Source organism: Glandiceps talaboti, chromosome 20, assembly GCF_964340395.1.
Source record: "Glandiceps talaboti chromosome 20, keGlaTala1.1, whole genome shotgun sequence".
NCBI classification, from domain to species: domain Eukaryota; kingdom Metazoa; phylum Hemichordata; class Enteropneusta; family Spengelidae; genus Glandiceps; species Glandiceps talaboti.
This window is the reverse complement of record NC_135568.1, coordinates 8263927-8281951: the sequence shown is the minus strand read 5'-3', so window position 1 is coordinate 8281951 and position 18025 is coordinate 8263927. Positions and strand designations below refer to the sequence as shown.

At 36.7% G+C, this 18025-nt stretch overlaps 2 protein-coding genes across 2 annotated transcripts in view; one reads left to right on the top strand and one right to left on the bottom strand.

The window, feature by feature from the left end:
- Window positions 1-18025, top strand: part of LOC144451078 (dnaJ homolog subfamily C member 13-like) — a 64512-nt gene that overhangs the window by 36029 nt on the left and 10458 nt on the right. The window contains exons 39-49 of the mRNA XM_078141853.1: window positions 310-426; window positions 1041-1220; window positions 1714-1881; window positions 3899-3928; window positions 4955-5068; window positions 5755-5871; window positions 6242-6295; window positions 9185-9317; window positions 12131-12222; window positions 12680-12779; window positions 13176-13250. Of these exons, the coding sequence (XP_077997979.1) occupies window positions 310-426; window positions 1041-1220; window positions 1714-1881; window positions 3899-3928; window positions 4955-5068; window positions 5755-5871; window positions 6242-6295; window positions 9185-9317; window positions 12131-12222; window positions 12680-12779; window positions 13176-13250 (1180 nt within the window). The remainder of the gene's footprint in view (window positions 1-309; window positions 427-1040; window positions 1221-1713; window positions 1882-3898; window positions 3929-4954; window positions 5069-5754; window positions 5872-6241; window positions 6296-9184; window positions 9318-12130; window positions 12223-12679; window positions 12780-13175; window positions 13251-18025) is intronic.
- On the bottom strand, window positions 13758-17717 carry LOC144450854 (uncharacterized). Its single transcript, XM_078141595.1, has 3 exons — window positions 17584-17717; window positions 15860-16032; window positions 13758-15619 (listed from the first exon to the last, which is right to left on the bottom strand). Exons 2-3 carry the CDS (start codon window positions 16005-16007, stop codon window positions 14853-14855), a joined length of 915 nt encoding a protein of 304 aa, XP_077997721.1. The 5' UTR covers window positions 16008-16032; window positions 17584-17717; the 3' UTR covers window positions 13758-14852.

Here is an 18025-nt window from a genome sequence, read left to right as displayed (position 1 = left end):
ACCCAACCGAACAGTAAAGTTTTTTCTGGGTACTCCTGTTTACTCCTGTTTTAACTTTAGAATGCTGCTTTGTGGCAAACAATTTATCAAAGTTATTTGAACCAGTAAAAGTCAGTAATGGTTTTCTCATGGTACCTGCTAGTTACTGGCGTTTGCATGACACTGTTCGTAAAATTTGTGTTCCCTGTAATTTTGAGTCAGCCATGTCAAATATAAGTACATATGAAATACTGTAGGTCCAAGCTGATCTAAGCTAACTCATGATGTCATATGGGAATCGTTGATAATTCTTATCTTGTTATTTTGTAGGTGTGCACCCATGTTATCAAGTGTTATGCTGTTGCAGCACAGTTTGGCGCATGTAGAGAGAAAATTATTGAGCTGCCAAGTATCATCAAAGAACTTTCAAGAACATTATATTACAAGGTATGTAATAACTGTATTGCAAGGTGTACAAACACTGTATTACAAGGTGTATAAACACTGTATTACAAGGTGTATAAACACTGTATTGCAAGGTGTACAAACACTGTATTACAAGGTGTACAAACACTGTATTACAAGGTGTACAAACACTGTATTACAAGGTGTACAAACACTGTATTACAAGGTGTACAAACACTGTATTACAAGGTGTACAAACACTGTATTACAAGGTGTACAAACACTGTATTACAAGGTGTACAAACACTGTATTACAAGGTGTACAAACACTGTATTACAAGGTGTACAAACACTATTACAAGGTGTACAAATACTGTATTACAAGGTGTACAAACACTATATTACAAGGTGTACAAACACTATATTACAAGGTGTACTAACACTGTATTATAAGGTATGTAATATCTGTATTACAAGGCATACTAACACTGTATTACAAGGTGTACTAACACTTACAAAGTTTACAAATATTGTATTACAAGGTGTACAAACACTGTATTACTCGGTATACAAACACTGTATTACTAGCTAGGTACACAAACACTATTACAGAGAAGTAGTTCTTTTAAACATATATCTTGGTTTCTTATTTTCAGAACCTTCCAATATTGAACTCTGTGGCTGCTGAGTGTGTGAGTGCATTCAGTGTCGACTACTACCTTCAAAATCATCTCCTCCAAGCTGGTATCGTATGGCACCTTATCCTGTATCTCTTTAACTATGACTTCACCTTGGAAGAATCAGGTGTAGAAAAGAAACAAGAAACAAACCAACAGGTAAGTGTCATCACATGTCACTAATCACCCTCTCTGATTGGTTGAAAAGACCTACATGTATTTGCATATTTTATGATGATGCTGTAGCATTGTCTTGTATCACCTGACCATAATTAGTCCTTCTCTATGCAAAGTAGCCAGTGTTACTGCAGTGTTAAAAGACACTCATCCTGATTGGACGTTGGCCTGTGTTTAATACTGCAGTATTACAAGCCACCCATCCTGATTGGACAGTAGCCTATTTACTGCAATATTACAAGACACTCATCCTGATTGGACAGTAAATTGTAGTCTCTCTTTATAAAACTCATATCAGGGCTGTAAAAGAAGGTTGACTGATTTACAAAGCCAGTAGTATTGTACCTAAGTTACATACATAAATTTGATTTTAAAAAAAAATGTTTTCTTTTGGCTGTCTAGTATGAATATAGAATCCATAATGACACTCGGCATTGACTCTCACTGAACGTTTCTCCGTATATCTGTATTTCAGGAAGTTGCCAATAACTTGGCCCGTCTTTGTTTCCATGCCTTGGCAAGACTTGGTGGTTACCTTGACGATATAGACAGGACACCAGATAACCCAGCAGTGCAGAAACCTTTGAATGCAATGTTAACACCATACTTAGCTCGACAGCTATCAACAGAAAACCCCAATGATGTAAGTACACGTAAGACTAAATGTAATACATCATATACCATTTATAGTAGCCAAATTAGGTATTTATTTGGGATTTTTAATTTTATGAAACAACTTTATGATGTTTTCCAACTTAAAAAAAAGAAAGTTAACAGCATCAACCAAGTCCATCTTTGCACATCAATAAATTGCAAAAAACTATAAAAAAAAAAAAAAAAAAGTGTGGAAAAGTGTGTTCTTGTACCTCCAATAACAAACATTTTACACATTTTTTGAAACATTGCATACCTGCATGCAAATGATAAGAAAATGAATACATAATTCTTCATTGTACTTGAAGCATGTGATTGCACAGTATCATTAATATGGAAATTTGATGTTTTGGATAAATATAATGTAATAATAATAGAACCTTATGCCATGTGAGTGACATTGTGATACTCACGTATTTGCACTTGTGCTTGAAGTGTTTTCTGCTGCACGTTCACTCGTTACACTCATGAAAGTATGGGCACAGAGAACACTGCAAGCACTCATGTAAATAGCATGAGTACCCCACATTTGCATTCACTCATCATGGAGTTGTCATAGTATTACATATAGTTTAATATAATGCAAACAATTTGTCATTTATCAGTTCATGTTTTCAATTACATGAACTATAAGTCTAAGAATAACAAACACAAAAGGGTGTCATTTATAATAACCATTACCTATCTAAGAGATGACAGTTGTGTTGTTGAAATAACAGACATAAGAAACTCACTACAATCAACTATAATCATTGAAATAACTTGTGTCCCTTGAATTTCCTGGTGAGCAGATCATCCTTCAGAAAGTGAGACCCATAGAATTAAAGTTTTCCCTTGTTCTATTTCCTCACACAACTGGGTTGGCTGGGGCAAAATGGTGATTCAAGTCTTACCCTTTTATCATGCAGAAACAAATAGCGAATCATCAACTTGCAGATTCCAAGTTTGCCATACTAACCATTTGATTAGCATAACTGACAAATACAGAATTGCACTGTAGCTGTAGTAACTACATACTCAGTATGCACTGAGATACCATATATGTGTACAATGTGACAGAATATGAAAGAAAATATCAAACCCCAAAAGAAACACAATGTAATTAGGCAAAAAAAAAATTGTTTCTGGTCAGCGCATGCATCACTTAAATACCCTCGTGTCGGTCTTTTTTTGTTCATGTTTGTCCAGCCTATGCAGTCAGCAGATCTGGGGTAAACACATAAATAACCCTCCTTAATTCATTGAAGATGACTGCAGAGCCAATCATGAACAAGCAAATGACATCTGCCCCATATATACACTTGCTCTAAAGTACTAAATAAAAAGAACAGTAACTGCCATAAATAGTAGATTGAGTGACAGGTTTGTTGAGAATAAGAATTGCATCTATTCATCTTTTAAACAAAATGTCCTGACCAGAAACAATTCTTCTTTTTTTCTTGCCGTATGAGAGTTTTATTTCCATGCCAAACATCTGTAAATCATTGTTCTGACATAATTGTAAATATGTCGTGATTAGCATTGAACTAGACCCATTTTGATCACTAATTGACTTTGAACTTGACTCCAGATATGAAAAATCCCTTCCTTGTTCATAAGTTGCAGACTCAACTGCTGACTCTGAAAACTTTGATACAAGTCAATAATTTTATCCAGAGTCAAATTAAGGACCATATGATGTGAGTCTATATATTTGGTAACGTTCACTGTATATCACATTTCAAAGCATTACTTTCAGTATCAAATGACTGCTACAGGACTTTCCCTAGTGTGTTCTTGACATCGTTGATTTGTTTGATAAAATTGAAGTAAAGATATTTGACCTGTTTGTTACACTTTGTACACATGATTGGTACACCTACCTCTTAGCTTAAACCTGATTGGTCAGTTTGAATCACCTTCCTGCATGTGATTTGTCCACTTACATGCACTCTCGAGCATAATTGGTCAGTTTGTATCCACCCCTACTAAGCGCTAACTTTCTTCTGTCACTCTTAATACTAAAGCGAGAACTGAGGAAGCGTCATACTAAGCGAGTAAGTAGGCGTAGAGGTCTTTTGCATGTTATTGTTGAAGGTGTTTCCAGTATTTGCATAGTAATCTGCATATAATCATCATTGTCCCAGGTGTTTGCAAATATTTGCATGATAATTTGCATATAAGTGTTATTGTCCCAGGTGTTTACATTATTTGCTTGTGACTCTTGAATGAGCTGTATGTGTTACTGTATTTGCAATATATGTGACTATTATGATAATATCATGCAAACAAGGTAAGGAGTTATTTATCACATTTTTTCTAAATCAGTCACTGGTAGATTACTTCTGGAGCAAAAGTATATTTTTGTGAAAGAAGTTTGTCAGGAATTGTAAACTGTAAACAAATCATAGTGTTTTTGTTCAAGGGTGATAAAGCAGGTAAAATGTACCTGAGTTCCTCTGTCATTTCATCGGAGTTCCTCACCAAAATTATGGTACAATACATTTGAAAAATGTGCCACTTGTACTGTGTTCTTTCTATTATCGGGGTTCCCCAACCTTAGCAAAAACACCAAATAAAATGACAACTTTTTTCCCTGTGAAAAGTGTTCAAAGAACCAGAATGTCCTATCTCAATATACAGCATAAAAAAAGATGGAAAAAAATTGCCAGCCATTCCAGTAAGCTGGTTTGATCTCAGTTACATTTCTCAAAGCTTAGGGATCTTGAAAAGTCATTTTAACCACCCCTGCAACATGCCAATCTTTCTGATATTGAGTTAGAAAAATCAGCAAATGTATCTGGCTTAGAAGAGGCCTTTTGTACATTGGAGGCAACATGTTACAGAAAACAAACAAACTTTGGAGCTGAACCCCTTGAAACTGAAGTCTCAGTATTGTGTTAGCAAATGTGAACATTGTCTTTAGCTTCTGAATTTTTATGTTTCTTCAGAATACCTTATCCAAGTGTTCAGACTCCAGATTTGCCATTTCTTATAACACTATTCTAGTGAAGTAGTGCAAATTGGTGAAAATGGCCTTTTACTGAGATTGAAAAAACTAATTTTGGTTTTCTTTTTGGTAGGTGTTGAAGATTTTGAACAGTAATACAGAAAATCCCTACTTGATTTGGGACAATGCTACAAGAGCAGAGTTGACTGAATTCGTCAAGAACCAACAATCTGATAAAATTAGAACAGTAAGTAAACTACAATTTTCAAAAAATATAGTGGTTGAACTACAATTTTCAAAGAATAACAGTGGTTGAACTACAATTTTCAAAGAATAGTAGTGGTTGAACTACAATTTTCAAAGAATAACAGTGGCTGAACTACAATTTTCAAAGAATAACAGTGGTTGAACTACAATTTTCAAAGAATAACAGTGGCTGAACTACAATTTTCAAAGAATAGTAGTGGCTGAACTACAATTTTCAAAAAATAACAGTGGTTGAACTACAATTTTCAAAGAATAACAGTGGTTGAACTACAATTTTCAAAGAATAACAGTGGTTGAACTACAATTTTCAAAAAATGCATTGGTTGAACTACAAGTTTCAAAGACTAACAGTGGCTGAACTCCAATCAGTAAAATTCATAGGGTGAACTACAATCTTCAAAAAAATTGAAAGTGAACTGCATTCTTCAAAAAAGAGTGTACATCAGACTTGAGAGAGATAATTATAGAACACGGACTGTACAACTTTTTAGGTTTGCCGATTCCATTGTATGGTTTCAGGGTCTGATGAATAGTGAATTACAATTTCACACTTGTGAGAAAACTACTTTAAAAAAAAATTCATTCGTGACAACTTGTCTGACATGACCATCACATGAAATGTAAGTCTTACACGCTGTGACGGGTTCCTACATTTTTTATTACCAGGGTGAATGTGATCCTTCATTCGGGGCAGACTTTGTGTTTTCTATCCATGCCAAGGAGTTGGTAGTTGGAGAAATATTTGTCAGGGTGTACAATGAACAACCTACATTCCCATTGGAGGTAAGTATTAAATCTAGTAAGTATGCTCTAATCAGAGTCATTGTATCATTGGTATTGTGAATGCACCAATCAGAGCCATGCATTGATGATGTGAATGCTCCAATCAGAGCCAGTGTATCGTTGATGTTGTGAATGCGCCAATCACTGCCAGTGTATCATATAATTAATGTTTTGAATGCTCCAATCAGAGTCACTGTGTCATGTGATTGATGTTTTGAATGTTCCAATCAGAGCCAGTGCATCAGTGATGTTTGAAATTATCCAATTTGAAACATTTAATGAAAAAGATTTATTTTTTGTATATTTTTATCTGAATTTCAAATTCTTCATCATAACCGTGTACTGAGGTTTCTGTTTTCTTCACTGACAGGATGCAAAGGACTTCACTGTAAAGTTGTTAGATTTCCTGGGATCACAGGCACAGGTGAGTTACCCAAATGATTAAAAAAGAATGTAATGTATGTACGTAATTGTAATCTTGCTATCGTAGTGTGGAACATGTAGTTTCTGAATGGGTTGTGTGTGGTTGTATCATACAGAGCCACTGAATGGGTTGTGTGTGGTTGTATCATACAGAGCCACTGAATGGGTTCTGTGTGGTTGTATCATACAGAGCCACTGAATGGGTTCTGTGTGGTTGTATCATGCAGAGCCACTGAATGGGTTCTGTGTGGTTGTATCATACAGAGCCACTGAATGGGTTCTCTGTGGTTGTATCATACAGAGCCACTGAATGGGTTGTGTGTGGTTGTATCATACAGAGCCACTGAATGGGTTGTGTGTGGTTGTATCATACAGAGCCACTGAATGGGTTCTGTGTGGTTGTATCATACAGAGCCACTGAATGGGTTCTCTGTGGTTGTATCATACAGAGCCACTGAATGGGTTGTGTGTGGTTGTATCATACAGAGCCACTGAATGGGTTGTGTGTGGTTGTATCATACAGAGCCACTGAATTAGTTATGTGTGGTTGTATCATACAGAGCCACTGAATGGGTTCTGTGTGGTTGTATCATACAGAGCCACTGAATGGGTTCTGTGTGGTTGTATCATACAGAGCCACTGAATGGGTTCTGTGTGGTTGTATCATACAGAGCCACTGAATGGGTTGTGTGTGGTTGTATCATACAGAGCCACTGAATGGGTTGTGTGTGGTTGTATCATACAGAGCCACTGAATGGGTTCTGTGTGGTTGTATCATACAGAGCCACTGAATAGGTTCTGTGTGGTTGTATCATACAGAGCCACTGAATGGGTTGTGTGTGGTTGTATCATACAGAGCCACTGAATGGGTTCTCTGTGGTTGTATCATACAGAGCCACTGAATGGGTTCTGTGTGGTTGTATCATACAGAGCCACTGAATGGGTTGTGTGTGGTTGTATCATACAGAGCCACTGAATGGGTTCTGTGTGGTTGTATCATACAGAGCCACTGAATGGGTTCTGTGTGGTTGTATCATACAGAGCCACTGAATGGGTTCTGTGTGGTTGTATCATACAGAGCCACTGAATGGGTTCTGTGTGGTTGTATCATACAGAGCCACTGAATGGGTTCTGTGTGGTTGTATCATACAGAGCCACTGAATGGGTTCTGTGTGGTTGTATCATACAGAGCCACTGAATGGGTTCTGTGTGGTTGTATCATACAGAGCCACTGAATGGGTTCTGTGTGGTTGTATCATGCAGAGCCACTGAATGGGTTCTGTGTGGTTGTATCATACAGAGCCACTGAATGGGTTCTGTGTGGTTGTATCATGCAGAGCCCACTGAATGGGTTCTGTGTGGTTGTATCATACAGAGCCACTGAATGGGTTGTATGTGGTTGTATCATGCAGAGCCCACTGAATGGGTTCTCTGTGGTTGTATCATACAGAGCCACTGAATGGGTTGTATGTGGTTGTATCATACAGAGCCACTGAATGGGTTGTGTGTGGTTGTATCATGCAGAGCCCACTGAATGGGTTCTCTGTGGTTGTATCATACAGAGCCACTGAATGGGTTCTGTGTGGTTGTATCATACAGAGCCACTGAATGGGTTCTGTGTGGTTGTATCATACAGAGCCACTGAATGGGTTGTGTGTGGTTGTATCATACAGAGCCACTGAATGGGTTGTGTGTGGTTGTATCATACAGAGCCACTGAATGGGTTCTGTGTGGTTGTATCATGCAGAGCCCACTGAATGGGTTCTCTGTCGTTGTATCATACAGAGCCACTGAATGGGTTGTATGTGGTTGTATCATACAGAGCCACTGAATGGGTTGTGTGTGGTTGTATCATGCAGAGCCCACTGAATGGGTTCTCTGTGGTTGTATCATACAGAGCCACTGAATGGGTTCTGTGTGGTTGTATCATACAGAGCCACTGAATGGGTTCTGTGTGGTTGTATCATACAGAGCCACTGAATGGGTTCTGTGTGGTTGTATCATACAGAGCCACTGAATGGGGTCTGTGTGGTTGTATCATACAGAGCCACTGAATGGGTTCTGTGTGGTTGTATCATACAGAGCCACTGAATGGGTTCTCTGTGGTTGTATCATACAGAGCCACTGAATGGGTTCTGTGTGGTTGTATCATACAGAGCCACTGAATGGGTTGTGTGTGGTTGTATCATACAGAGCCACTGAATGGGTTCTGTGTGGTTGTATCATACAGAGCCATGGCACTGAATGGGTTGTGTGTGGTTGTATCATACAGAGCCACTGAATTGGTTATGTGTGGTTGTGTCATACAGAGCCACTGAATTAGTTATGTGTGGTTGTGTCATACAGAGCCACTGAATGGGTTGTGTGTGGTTGTATCATACAGAGCCACTGAACAGTAGCTTGAAATGGGCTGTACATTGAAAGTTAATATTGAACAAAACTGTATTATATTCCTTGATCTTTGACCTTAGTCAAATCTAATGATACATTGGTACCCAGGTCAAGGTCAAAACTATTGCGCCCAAGATCAGATCTAGTGGTGCCCTGGTGACCGTCACTTGTGATACCAAGGTCAAGGTCAAAACTAATGATCTCAAGGTCAGATCTAGTGGTGCCCAGTTGACCGTCACTTGTGATACCAAAGTCAAAACTAATGATACCAAGGTCAGATCTAATGGTGCCTAGTTGAAAGTCACTTGTAGATGTCAAGGTCAAGGTCAAAACTACATTTAATGACCATAAGGTCAGACCTGATGGTACCCAGGGCAAGGTCATATCTAGCACCAGGGTCAATGTGAAATCTTGAAATGTTTGACCACAAATTTACTCCAAGAAGTTCATCACAATACGTATATTCAATTTCAAAATATGTATCATTTTGACATTGCAGTATTTACATTCTCTGATGGCATTGAAGTCTGGTGGTATGGACACTACCAAGTCATCGGCTCCTCAGAAAAAACGACTCCTTCATGTAGAGATGGCTTTAGAAGCATTGAGAAATGTAATCAGGAATAATCCAGGTAAATATTTATTGTTTGTATAAGGACATTTCTTTACTCACAGTCAGAGTGCATGCAGTTATGGTGATAATTTTGTCATAAGTTTTAGTCCTAGTAGATGCTCTCCAGAGGGCGCTCTAGTAAATGTCCCAAGTGACTCGTCCTATTTCTGCATTTGTGTGTATAAATGTGTTTCTCTGACTGTTGTCTTTGCCATATCTGTGCACATATATGTAGTGTGCATGTATTATTTACTGTGTGTGTGTGTATGTATGTATGTATATATATATATATATATAGCAGATTGATACTCACCGAGTTATATATATTTATATATATATTTATATATGTATTTATGTATGTATGTATGTATGTATGTATATGTAGAAGTGCATTAAGGAACGAGTGAAACAGTCCTGATCAGTAAATGCAATCCGACGTTTTGAATCAATATTCTTTATCAAAGTTGAAAATTAGCCATAGTCTTACGTCAATTGACTACCAGTTTTGCCAAAATGACTACGAAGTTCAAAAACTGGTAGTCACCCTTGACTACCACGAAAATGTTAGGGACACCAAGCCACTGTATGCATGGAAGGCCTGCTGACAAGCTGACAATGTAGTGTATCCCTATTAAAGCAACATGTGTTTTTGATAGGCGTGTTTTATATCGCTTACTTTGTAGCAAGTAACAGTGGCTTGGTAAAATAAACAAAATACGTGTAGTGTATATGTGCACGATGTTACAAATGCCATAGTCAAAATGCAACACTTTAATGATTTCATGACTGTTTCGTTGTCTTTTCCATGTGTCACTTTTGCAATTAAAATGATATGATACAGTCAGTCGCAGTTCGAACAGGCACCTTTTTGTCTAAATTATTTACGATATGGGTAGCCACACAACAAATCTACTTGAAAAATGGTAGTTTATTTGACAGACAGTGAAATCCTAGACATAATCAGAACACTGACTTCCTATGTTTACAGATAGTAATGGATAAAATATGGCAGGACATGCCATGGCGCATACCATTTCTCTTTAGGGTTGGGTTATAGCATATTAATTTTTGATTTAGGGGAAAATGAAATGGATGGTGACCGTGTGTATTTTTGATTGTGAGATGTTTTATCTTTTACAAAGTAAATAACAATAAATAGCATAAATGCTCAGATTTGAGAGCGTTTGTTTGACAACCAACCCACACACCCACCCACACATCCGAAATGGAATGAGCCTCTAGGAAATGATGTATACATTGAAACTTCAAACTGGATGCCGGTTTGGAGTTTCAAATCTATACATTTGCAGTCTGTAAGCATTCCCATCCATGGTCCAAAGCTGTGAGTCAACGTGACTACTGTCCAGTCAAAACAGATGTCAGTGAAATTATCCTACAGTGATAATGTTTCCATGAGAATTGATGCCATGAGGTCTGATATCGTTCATCATTTCAAAAATCAGAGCAGATAACACACGGAGGTACTAGGTAGGCATTCCAAAGTCAACTGTATATGACCTGATACAGAATATTGCAGAAAGCAATGCAGAAGGACTGGCAACGTCAACCCTTAAAGTCGTTTGAAAAACCAAGATGACAGTCAATGATTGCTATCATGGAAGTAACTGAGGTTGGCAAAAATGATGAAATCTTTATACTATTTACCAGCCAAGTATACAAACTCGGTGACTTTTGAGCAAAAAAATTATTCTTGTGCGTCATTTGGACAACTTCATTTCATGAATGGGGTTCTACTACAAATCATTTGAATCACCTTTATAAATAAACACAATAATACAATCAATGCTGACTGACTGATAGCAAATAACATGTTTTATTTGATATATTTGAATTGTTATACAATGAAATAATTATTCTTGTATACCTAATTGTTGTGTACCGAGAACAACATGTCCCTACTAGTATAATGGTATGAGCCACATGTGCATTGAGTGTTATCACCTTTGGTCAGGGGGTCATCAAGTCAAGCATTTCACACTGTTGTTGATTCAGTGAAATAAACTACAACATGGAAAGTAATTTCACTGTGTGACTAGCGATTTAGTTAGTGTTTTGAAATTTATTTGTGTCAATCTCTCGGTCATGTCCTGTATATGTTTAAGGCCAGTAACTGTTTGGTGTGTGTGTGTGTGTGTGTGTGTGTGTGTGTGTGTGTGTGTGTGTGTGTGTGTGTGTGTGTGTGTATGTGTATGTGTGTGTATGTGTGTGTATGTATGTATGTATGTATGTATGTATGTATGTATGTATGTATGTGTGTATATATGTTTGCATGTGTGTATGTATGTATGTATGTATGTATGTATGTATGTATGTACGTACGTACGTACGTACGTACGTACGTACGTATGTATGTATGTATGTATGTATGTATGTATGTACGTACGTACGTACGTACGTACGTACGTACGTATGTATGTATGTATTGACTTTGTGGTCATTTACAGCTAGTAAACAGGATCACCAACTAGGTCAGATCATCCTCTCCAAAATGTGTTTAATCTCATTGTGTGTGTTGTGTTGCATTGCGTTGTGTCTTGTCGTGTTGTGTCATGTTGTGTTATGTCACATCGTGTCGTTTTGTGTTGTGTGACTCATGTCGTGTCATGTGTTGTGTTGCGTTGCGATGCGTTGTGTTGTGTTGTGTTGTGTTGTGTTGTGTTGTGTTGTGTTGTGTTGTGTTGTGTTGTGTTGTGTTGTGTTTTCTTTAAGTTTATCAGGTACATTGTCTTGTTCTTTTCACTCAGTGTCCAGCGAGGCCACTCCCTATTTCTCAAATCAGCCAATCATAATTTGTGTTGTGTTTTCTTTCAGGTTGTGAAATACAATGTATCGGCCACTTCAAGTTACTCTTCTCACTGCTCAGAATACAGGGTGCTGGTAAAGTCCAACAGTTAGCATTGGAGGTATGCCACACTGTTAATGATGATAACAAGTCAAAAATTGGGTCCCTACTCAATAGGGAACTTGCAATCCAAACTGAGCATGCTCAGATGCAAAGGACTGTGGGATTATCTGTTGTTATTGTAATACCTAATCAGGAGCTACTGACAAAATAAACCTCCCACAATGGTCAGGGCAACTATGAATTGATCATTTGTGGTGAAAAACAATGTACTATTATTGTTTACAATGCTATTTGATTAGTATTTATTATCGCATTTCCCATGATGCAACATTCAACATGGCGGATTTGCAAGTTCCCTATTGTACAGTGTTCCATTGAAAAAGAGAGGAACACTACTCCGCGAAATTGAGACCATAAACTAAAAAAAATATTCATGATTTCTGAGGGATTATCGTGCAATGTTACAAAATTATGATGTCGTGAGAAGTACAACATCTGTTACCATTTTCTTACAGGTGATAGCTAGTGTAACTGGTAACAAGGACTGTGTGACAAACATTGCAGATGCCAACGTGTTGGTCTGTTTATTATTGGTGTTACAAACACTGCCAGCTGGTAAGATTCATCTCTGTGTATATTACAGTGCTGTGTTCTATAGTTCTGTCTCTATGTTTGCCCTTCGTGATGCACCAGGTCCAGCTAGTATCTCGCCCAGTATCATTAGGTACCCCTCTGTCTCTGTACATTTTGGTGTTGGTGTTACAAATGTAAACACCTGTGCAGGCTTTAGTTGGTATTTCTATCTCACATTGTGATAATAACTTGTACTTTGTGTTATTTGACCCAGGTCATTTCACAATACTAGATTATATATTATAGATTATAAATTTACTTTATGTTATTTGATCTAGGTCAGTTACCAATACTAGATTATTAATTTACTTTGTGTTATTTGACCTTGGTTAGTTAAGAATTCTAGATTATGAATTTCTTCTCTGTTATTTGACCTAGGTCGATTGACAGTACTAGAGACATTACATGCGTTATCTTCAAATACAAAGATTATCAAGGAAGCCATGTCAAAAGGTAAGTTGACAATATTGACCTTTGCCCTCTGTGTTAGATAATCAGACTTTCCATTACAATAGATGGCCATGCAATGCAGTACAGTTGTCAAGGTTTTGAGATTTGGCAAAATCTCATATCAAACATACCTCATACACTTGTACACACACTTGTATTTCCCACGGTAGCCAACATGTGTTCATGAATGATTATTTTTATCTCCACAAAAGAATATTGATTAATTTTACAGATAAATAGACAGACTGACACACATACATACATACATACATACATACATGCATGCATGCATGCACACACACATACATACATACACACACACACAAACAGACACACACACACACATTTAGACATCCTAAAACTGAGTTCAACACAACTCTATCCAAAGTTTACAAGTGTACTTTAGATGAACTCTGTTTAACAGTAAATGATGACATAAAACAGAAACCAAATCTTGACAAGAAATGTCAGTGTTTATTATAAAACTAACTGAGACAGCTTGTCTTACAAATGTATACGCGTTGTTTATTACTTCTGTTCCAAAGTTTATGTCAATATATGTAAGTAATCCAACCATAGACTGGATGTACATGTCTTAAAATTTACTATTATTGTCTAAAACTCTAAATGTTTACATGTCAGTAATTTGTCCTTGGTTAGATTTGATGTACTTCTGTATAAGTCATTGACACTATACTATGACTAGTGTATACAGAATATAACACAGTGGTTTAATACAAATATTGGAGAATAATATAATTATACCAGCACCAGTAATATCAAAGAAAAATTGGGGAAAGTAATTGCAATTTTGAATGTTTTGACTCATATTTCAAACACAGCAGAACTGGTGACATAGACACGCGTTGTCATGATATAGACGTGCATTGTCGTGATGTAGAACCACCAGAGTATATAGTCCATATTTTTTGTTTAACTTGGCTCTTACATGGATATATATAATACCACGGTTAATTAACTTATCTAGACAAGTTGAAATATTCATTTGAGTCTAATGACTTATGTTGTTAAAATTCATTTTCATAAAAGTCAAACCCTCCACCCCTGCCCCCTCTACTTTTTAAAAACCCATACTGTGTTAATTATAGTGTACGATACATTCTGAATATGATATAAATTTATGAATCTATGTACTATAAATAACTTTACTAATAAAAAAGGAAGAAATAGCATCCAGGTTTAATGTCAGAATCTTTTAAAAATAAAATTTGATGTTATGAATGACATTGATAGAGTTTATGTAAATTTGTCTACTCTTGTATGTGGGGATAAATGAAATTTGTAAAATAACAAAGTAATTTTATGTTTATAGTTGCTGCCATGACAACCAGATTGATATTTTAATAAATGTACTATAGTATCGTTGCTGTTAAAAGTATTTTTTTATGTATTTGATATATAATTCATAATATTATTATTAGTTGTAATTTTTAATTCATTTATCACTCTATAAAATAAGTTCAGTTCTTTTAAACAAACTACAAATACAAGATTATTTAGATCTGAAAAGAATTACAAGACGGTAAAAAGTTATTGTGAAGAAAAAAGTTGAAATGTTTATTTAGTGTTGCAGACTGTCTTTGTTTATTGTGTATTTGAATACAACAGGTAACCAGTAAAGGTTGTGTATTCATTGTGATTACTGTACACAGCATAACCACCACCAAGTCTAACCCAGATTTCATCACCTTGGTCTACATCTATGATTACACTGTTAGATGCAGCACCATAGGACCTACCACTTGAATTATGTGCATATATACAGGGTAACTTGGTAGTGTTCTTTATCAAACACACATGTAAGTTATAGCTGTTATCTCGTAATGCAGAAATCATGAAGTAATACATACCACTGACAGGGCATGTAAATTTACCAGTAGATGTATTATAACCATTTCCATCATTAGAATACACTTTATCATAAACAATCACTGTACGACTAGACACAAGTCCTATGGATGTTGTCTTGGCAACTGAGAATGCTACTCTAGGTTGTTGTTGTACCTGACCTACTTCTCCTTTCTGACCTATAGGTCCTTGTATACCTTGACCTCCCATTGACCCTTTATTACCTTTGATGCCTGTATCACCTTTTGTACCATTTTGTCCCTCAACTCCATGTATTCCCTTCTGTCCAATTTCACCCTTTGCTCCTTTTGGTCCTGGTTTACCTGTTATTCCTTTCTGACCTGGTTGACCTCTTGACCCAAGTTCACCAGTGTCACCTTTCTCACCAGGAGTTCCATCCAGCCCTGGTGAACCACTGTTTCCCTTTGGTCCTACAGTACCTGGTATTCCATTGTCCCCTCTGGGACCTATAGGTCCTTGTAATCCATTAGTACCCGGAACACCTACAAGAATTCATCATGTACCATTTTTTTTAAATATTTAAAAATTTACCATTTTATACATCAACTCTGTGAATTTCAAAACCTTGACAGTGTTGGACATGGAAGAGGATTGGCAATCTTTAACATTGTTGAACTTGAGAAGTTTTAACAAAGAATAGTGGTGAACTTGAACTTTTTGTACTGTATGGTATAATACATGTATGTGTGCTATGTATCAATATTACATGTAATAGTATTTACCTGGGATACCAGGGATTCCATTTCCATAGCGTTGAGCTCCATCAGTCCTAGTGTCTTCATCTTGTTGCTGGGCAACAGTCAGTGAAAGTTGTACAACACAGACTACAATACAGTACTGTACCAACAACTGGAATGCAAATGTCTTCATTGTTGATGCTAGGTTGTTATGGTTACTGAAACAAGAAAGAAAATAACTTGAATCTAAAGAGTTATAGGACTTAAAAAGTTACGGTATAATTTGAGAATTTGACATTTTACAGGAGAAATGAAGATACCATGGGTTTTACTAGTGAGACATGTTTTACACACATACACAGCTTCAAATGTAAAAGAAGCAATGATCAGGGTGACGTGCAGCACACAGTGGCTAGTAGAGGTTAATAAGTTACCATGTTGATTATCAGTTGTAAAGTAAACAATTGAAGCTATTGAACTCATCAAGTATCACTGTAATTACATTTTTACTATCAGAGGCCTGATTCTACTCCAGTGTTAAATAATGGCAATACTTCATCACTTTCAAATTGATTGGGTAAAGGATCCTGCTGTGTGCTTTGTGTCTGTGGTATTGTTAGTCTACAGTGATATTGTGACAATACAACAATCTTCAACCAACTGTACATGTAGCTCTTAGCCTGTTTCAAGCTGTGCTAAAACTACCTACTAGTAGCAAGTTTCTCTATTGATCACTCCCTGATTTTTTTTGTAAGCAAATTGTTGATAAGACTAAGGCTGGCTAGTCACTACACAGATAATATGACACACATACACTTACTCACTTCACTCGGATGGTAAACAAACAACTCCAACATTTGATGTTAAATTAGCAACTAGAACACAATACAACTTTACTAACTTTGTTTATTATACCAGATTAGATATCCCAAAGTGTTGATATCCTGAAGACTCTACTTAAAACTTCCCTGGTGAAATGTACTATAAATTAAAAATCAGGGAGTGAAAGATTACACTGTGATCAATAGAGAAACTATTCTATAAGTAGGTAGTTTTAGTACAGCTTTAGACAGTCTAAGAGATACAGTTGGTAGAAGATTGTAGTAGGTAGTTTTAGCACAGCTTTAGACAGGCTAAGAGATACAGTTGGTGGAAGATTGTAGTAGGTAGTTTTAGCACAGTTTTAGACAGGCTAAGAGATACAGTTGGTAGAAGATTGCAGTAGGTAGTTTTAGCAGTTTGAGACAGGCTAAGAGATACAGTTGGTGGAACATTGTAGTAGGTAGTTTTAGCACAGCTTGAGACAGGCTGAGATACAGTTGGTGGAACATTGTAGTAGGTAGTTTTAGCACAGCTTGAGACAGGCTGAGATACAGTTGGTAGAAGATTGTAGTAGGTAGTTTTAGCACAGCTTTAGACAGGCTAAGAGATACAGTTGGTAGAAGATTGTAGTAGGTAGTTTTAGCACAGTTTTAGACAGGCTAAGAGATACAGTTGGTAGAAGATTGTAGTAGGTAGTTTTAGCACAGTTTTAGACAGGCTAAGAGATACAGTTGGTAGAGGATTGTAGTAGGTAGTTTTAGCACAGTTTTAGACAGGCTAAGAGATACAGTTGGTAGAAGATTGTAGTAGGTAGTTTTAGCAGTTTGAGACAGGCTAAGAGATACAGTTTGTCAAATATTGTTGTATTTGTGTTCAAAACATGTTGCAAGAGTGAAACATCAATGCAACTTACATCAATGTAAATCACAGTAGGAATACAACATTACCTGTATAGAACTTGTAGAACAACTCTGTAGATGTCAGAACTTGTAGAACAACTCAAACATCAGCTAGATGCACAGTTTCTATGTAGCTCAGCTAGTAGACTCTAGTCTATAACAGTGCCTCTACTCCAGTGTCCAGTCCAATCTGAAGCTACACAGCATTACCTCTGTCTTATTTATACATTCTGGTAGTGGATTCTCATTATACCACCCAAGGAATACAAGAATTCCATGACAACCATATATAGTCACAAAGTAGAACTCAACAACTGATTTCAGATATTTTTACAATAAAATCCTGTTTTCCAGGAATTGTTTTTGAGTAAGTTGTTCAAAGGTCTTGGATGTCATGGGAAAATTGTAAGAAAAATTTGAGATACATTCTTGTGAATAGGTTACATCACAGTTGTGTACTCTGTTCAATGTCATATATGCAAATAGCCAG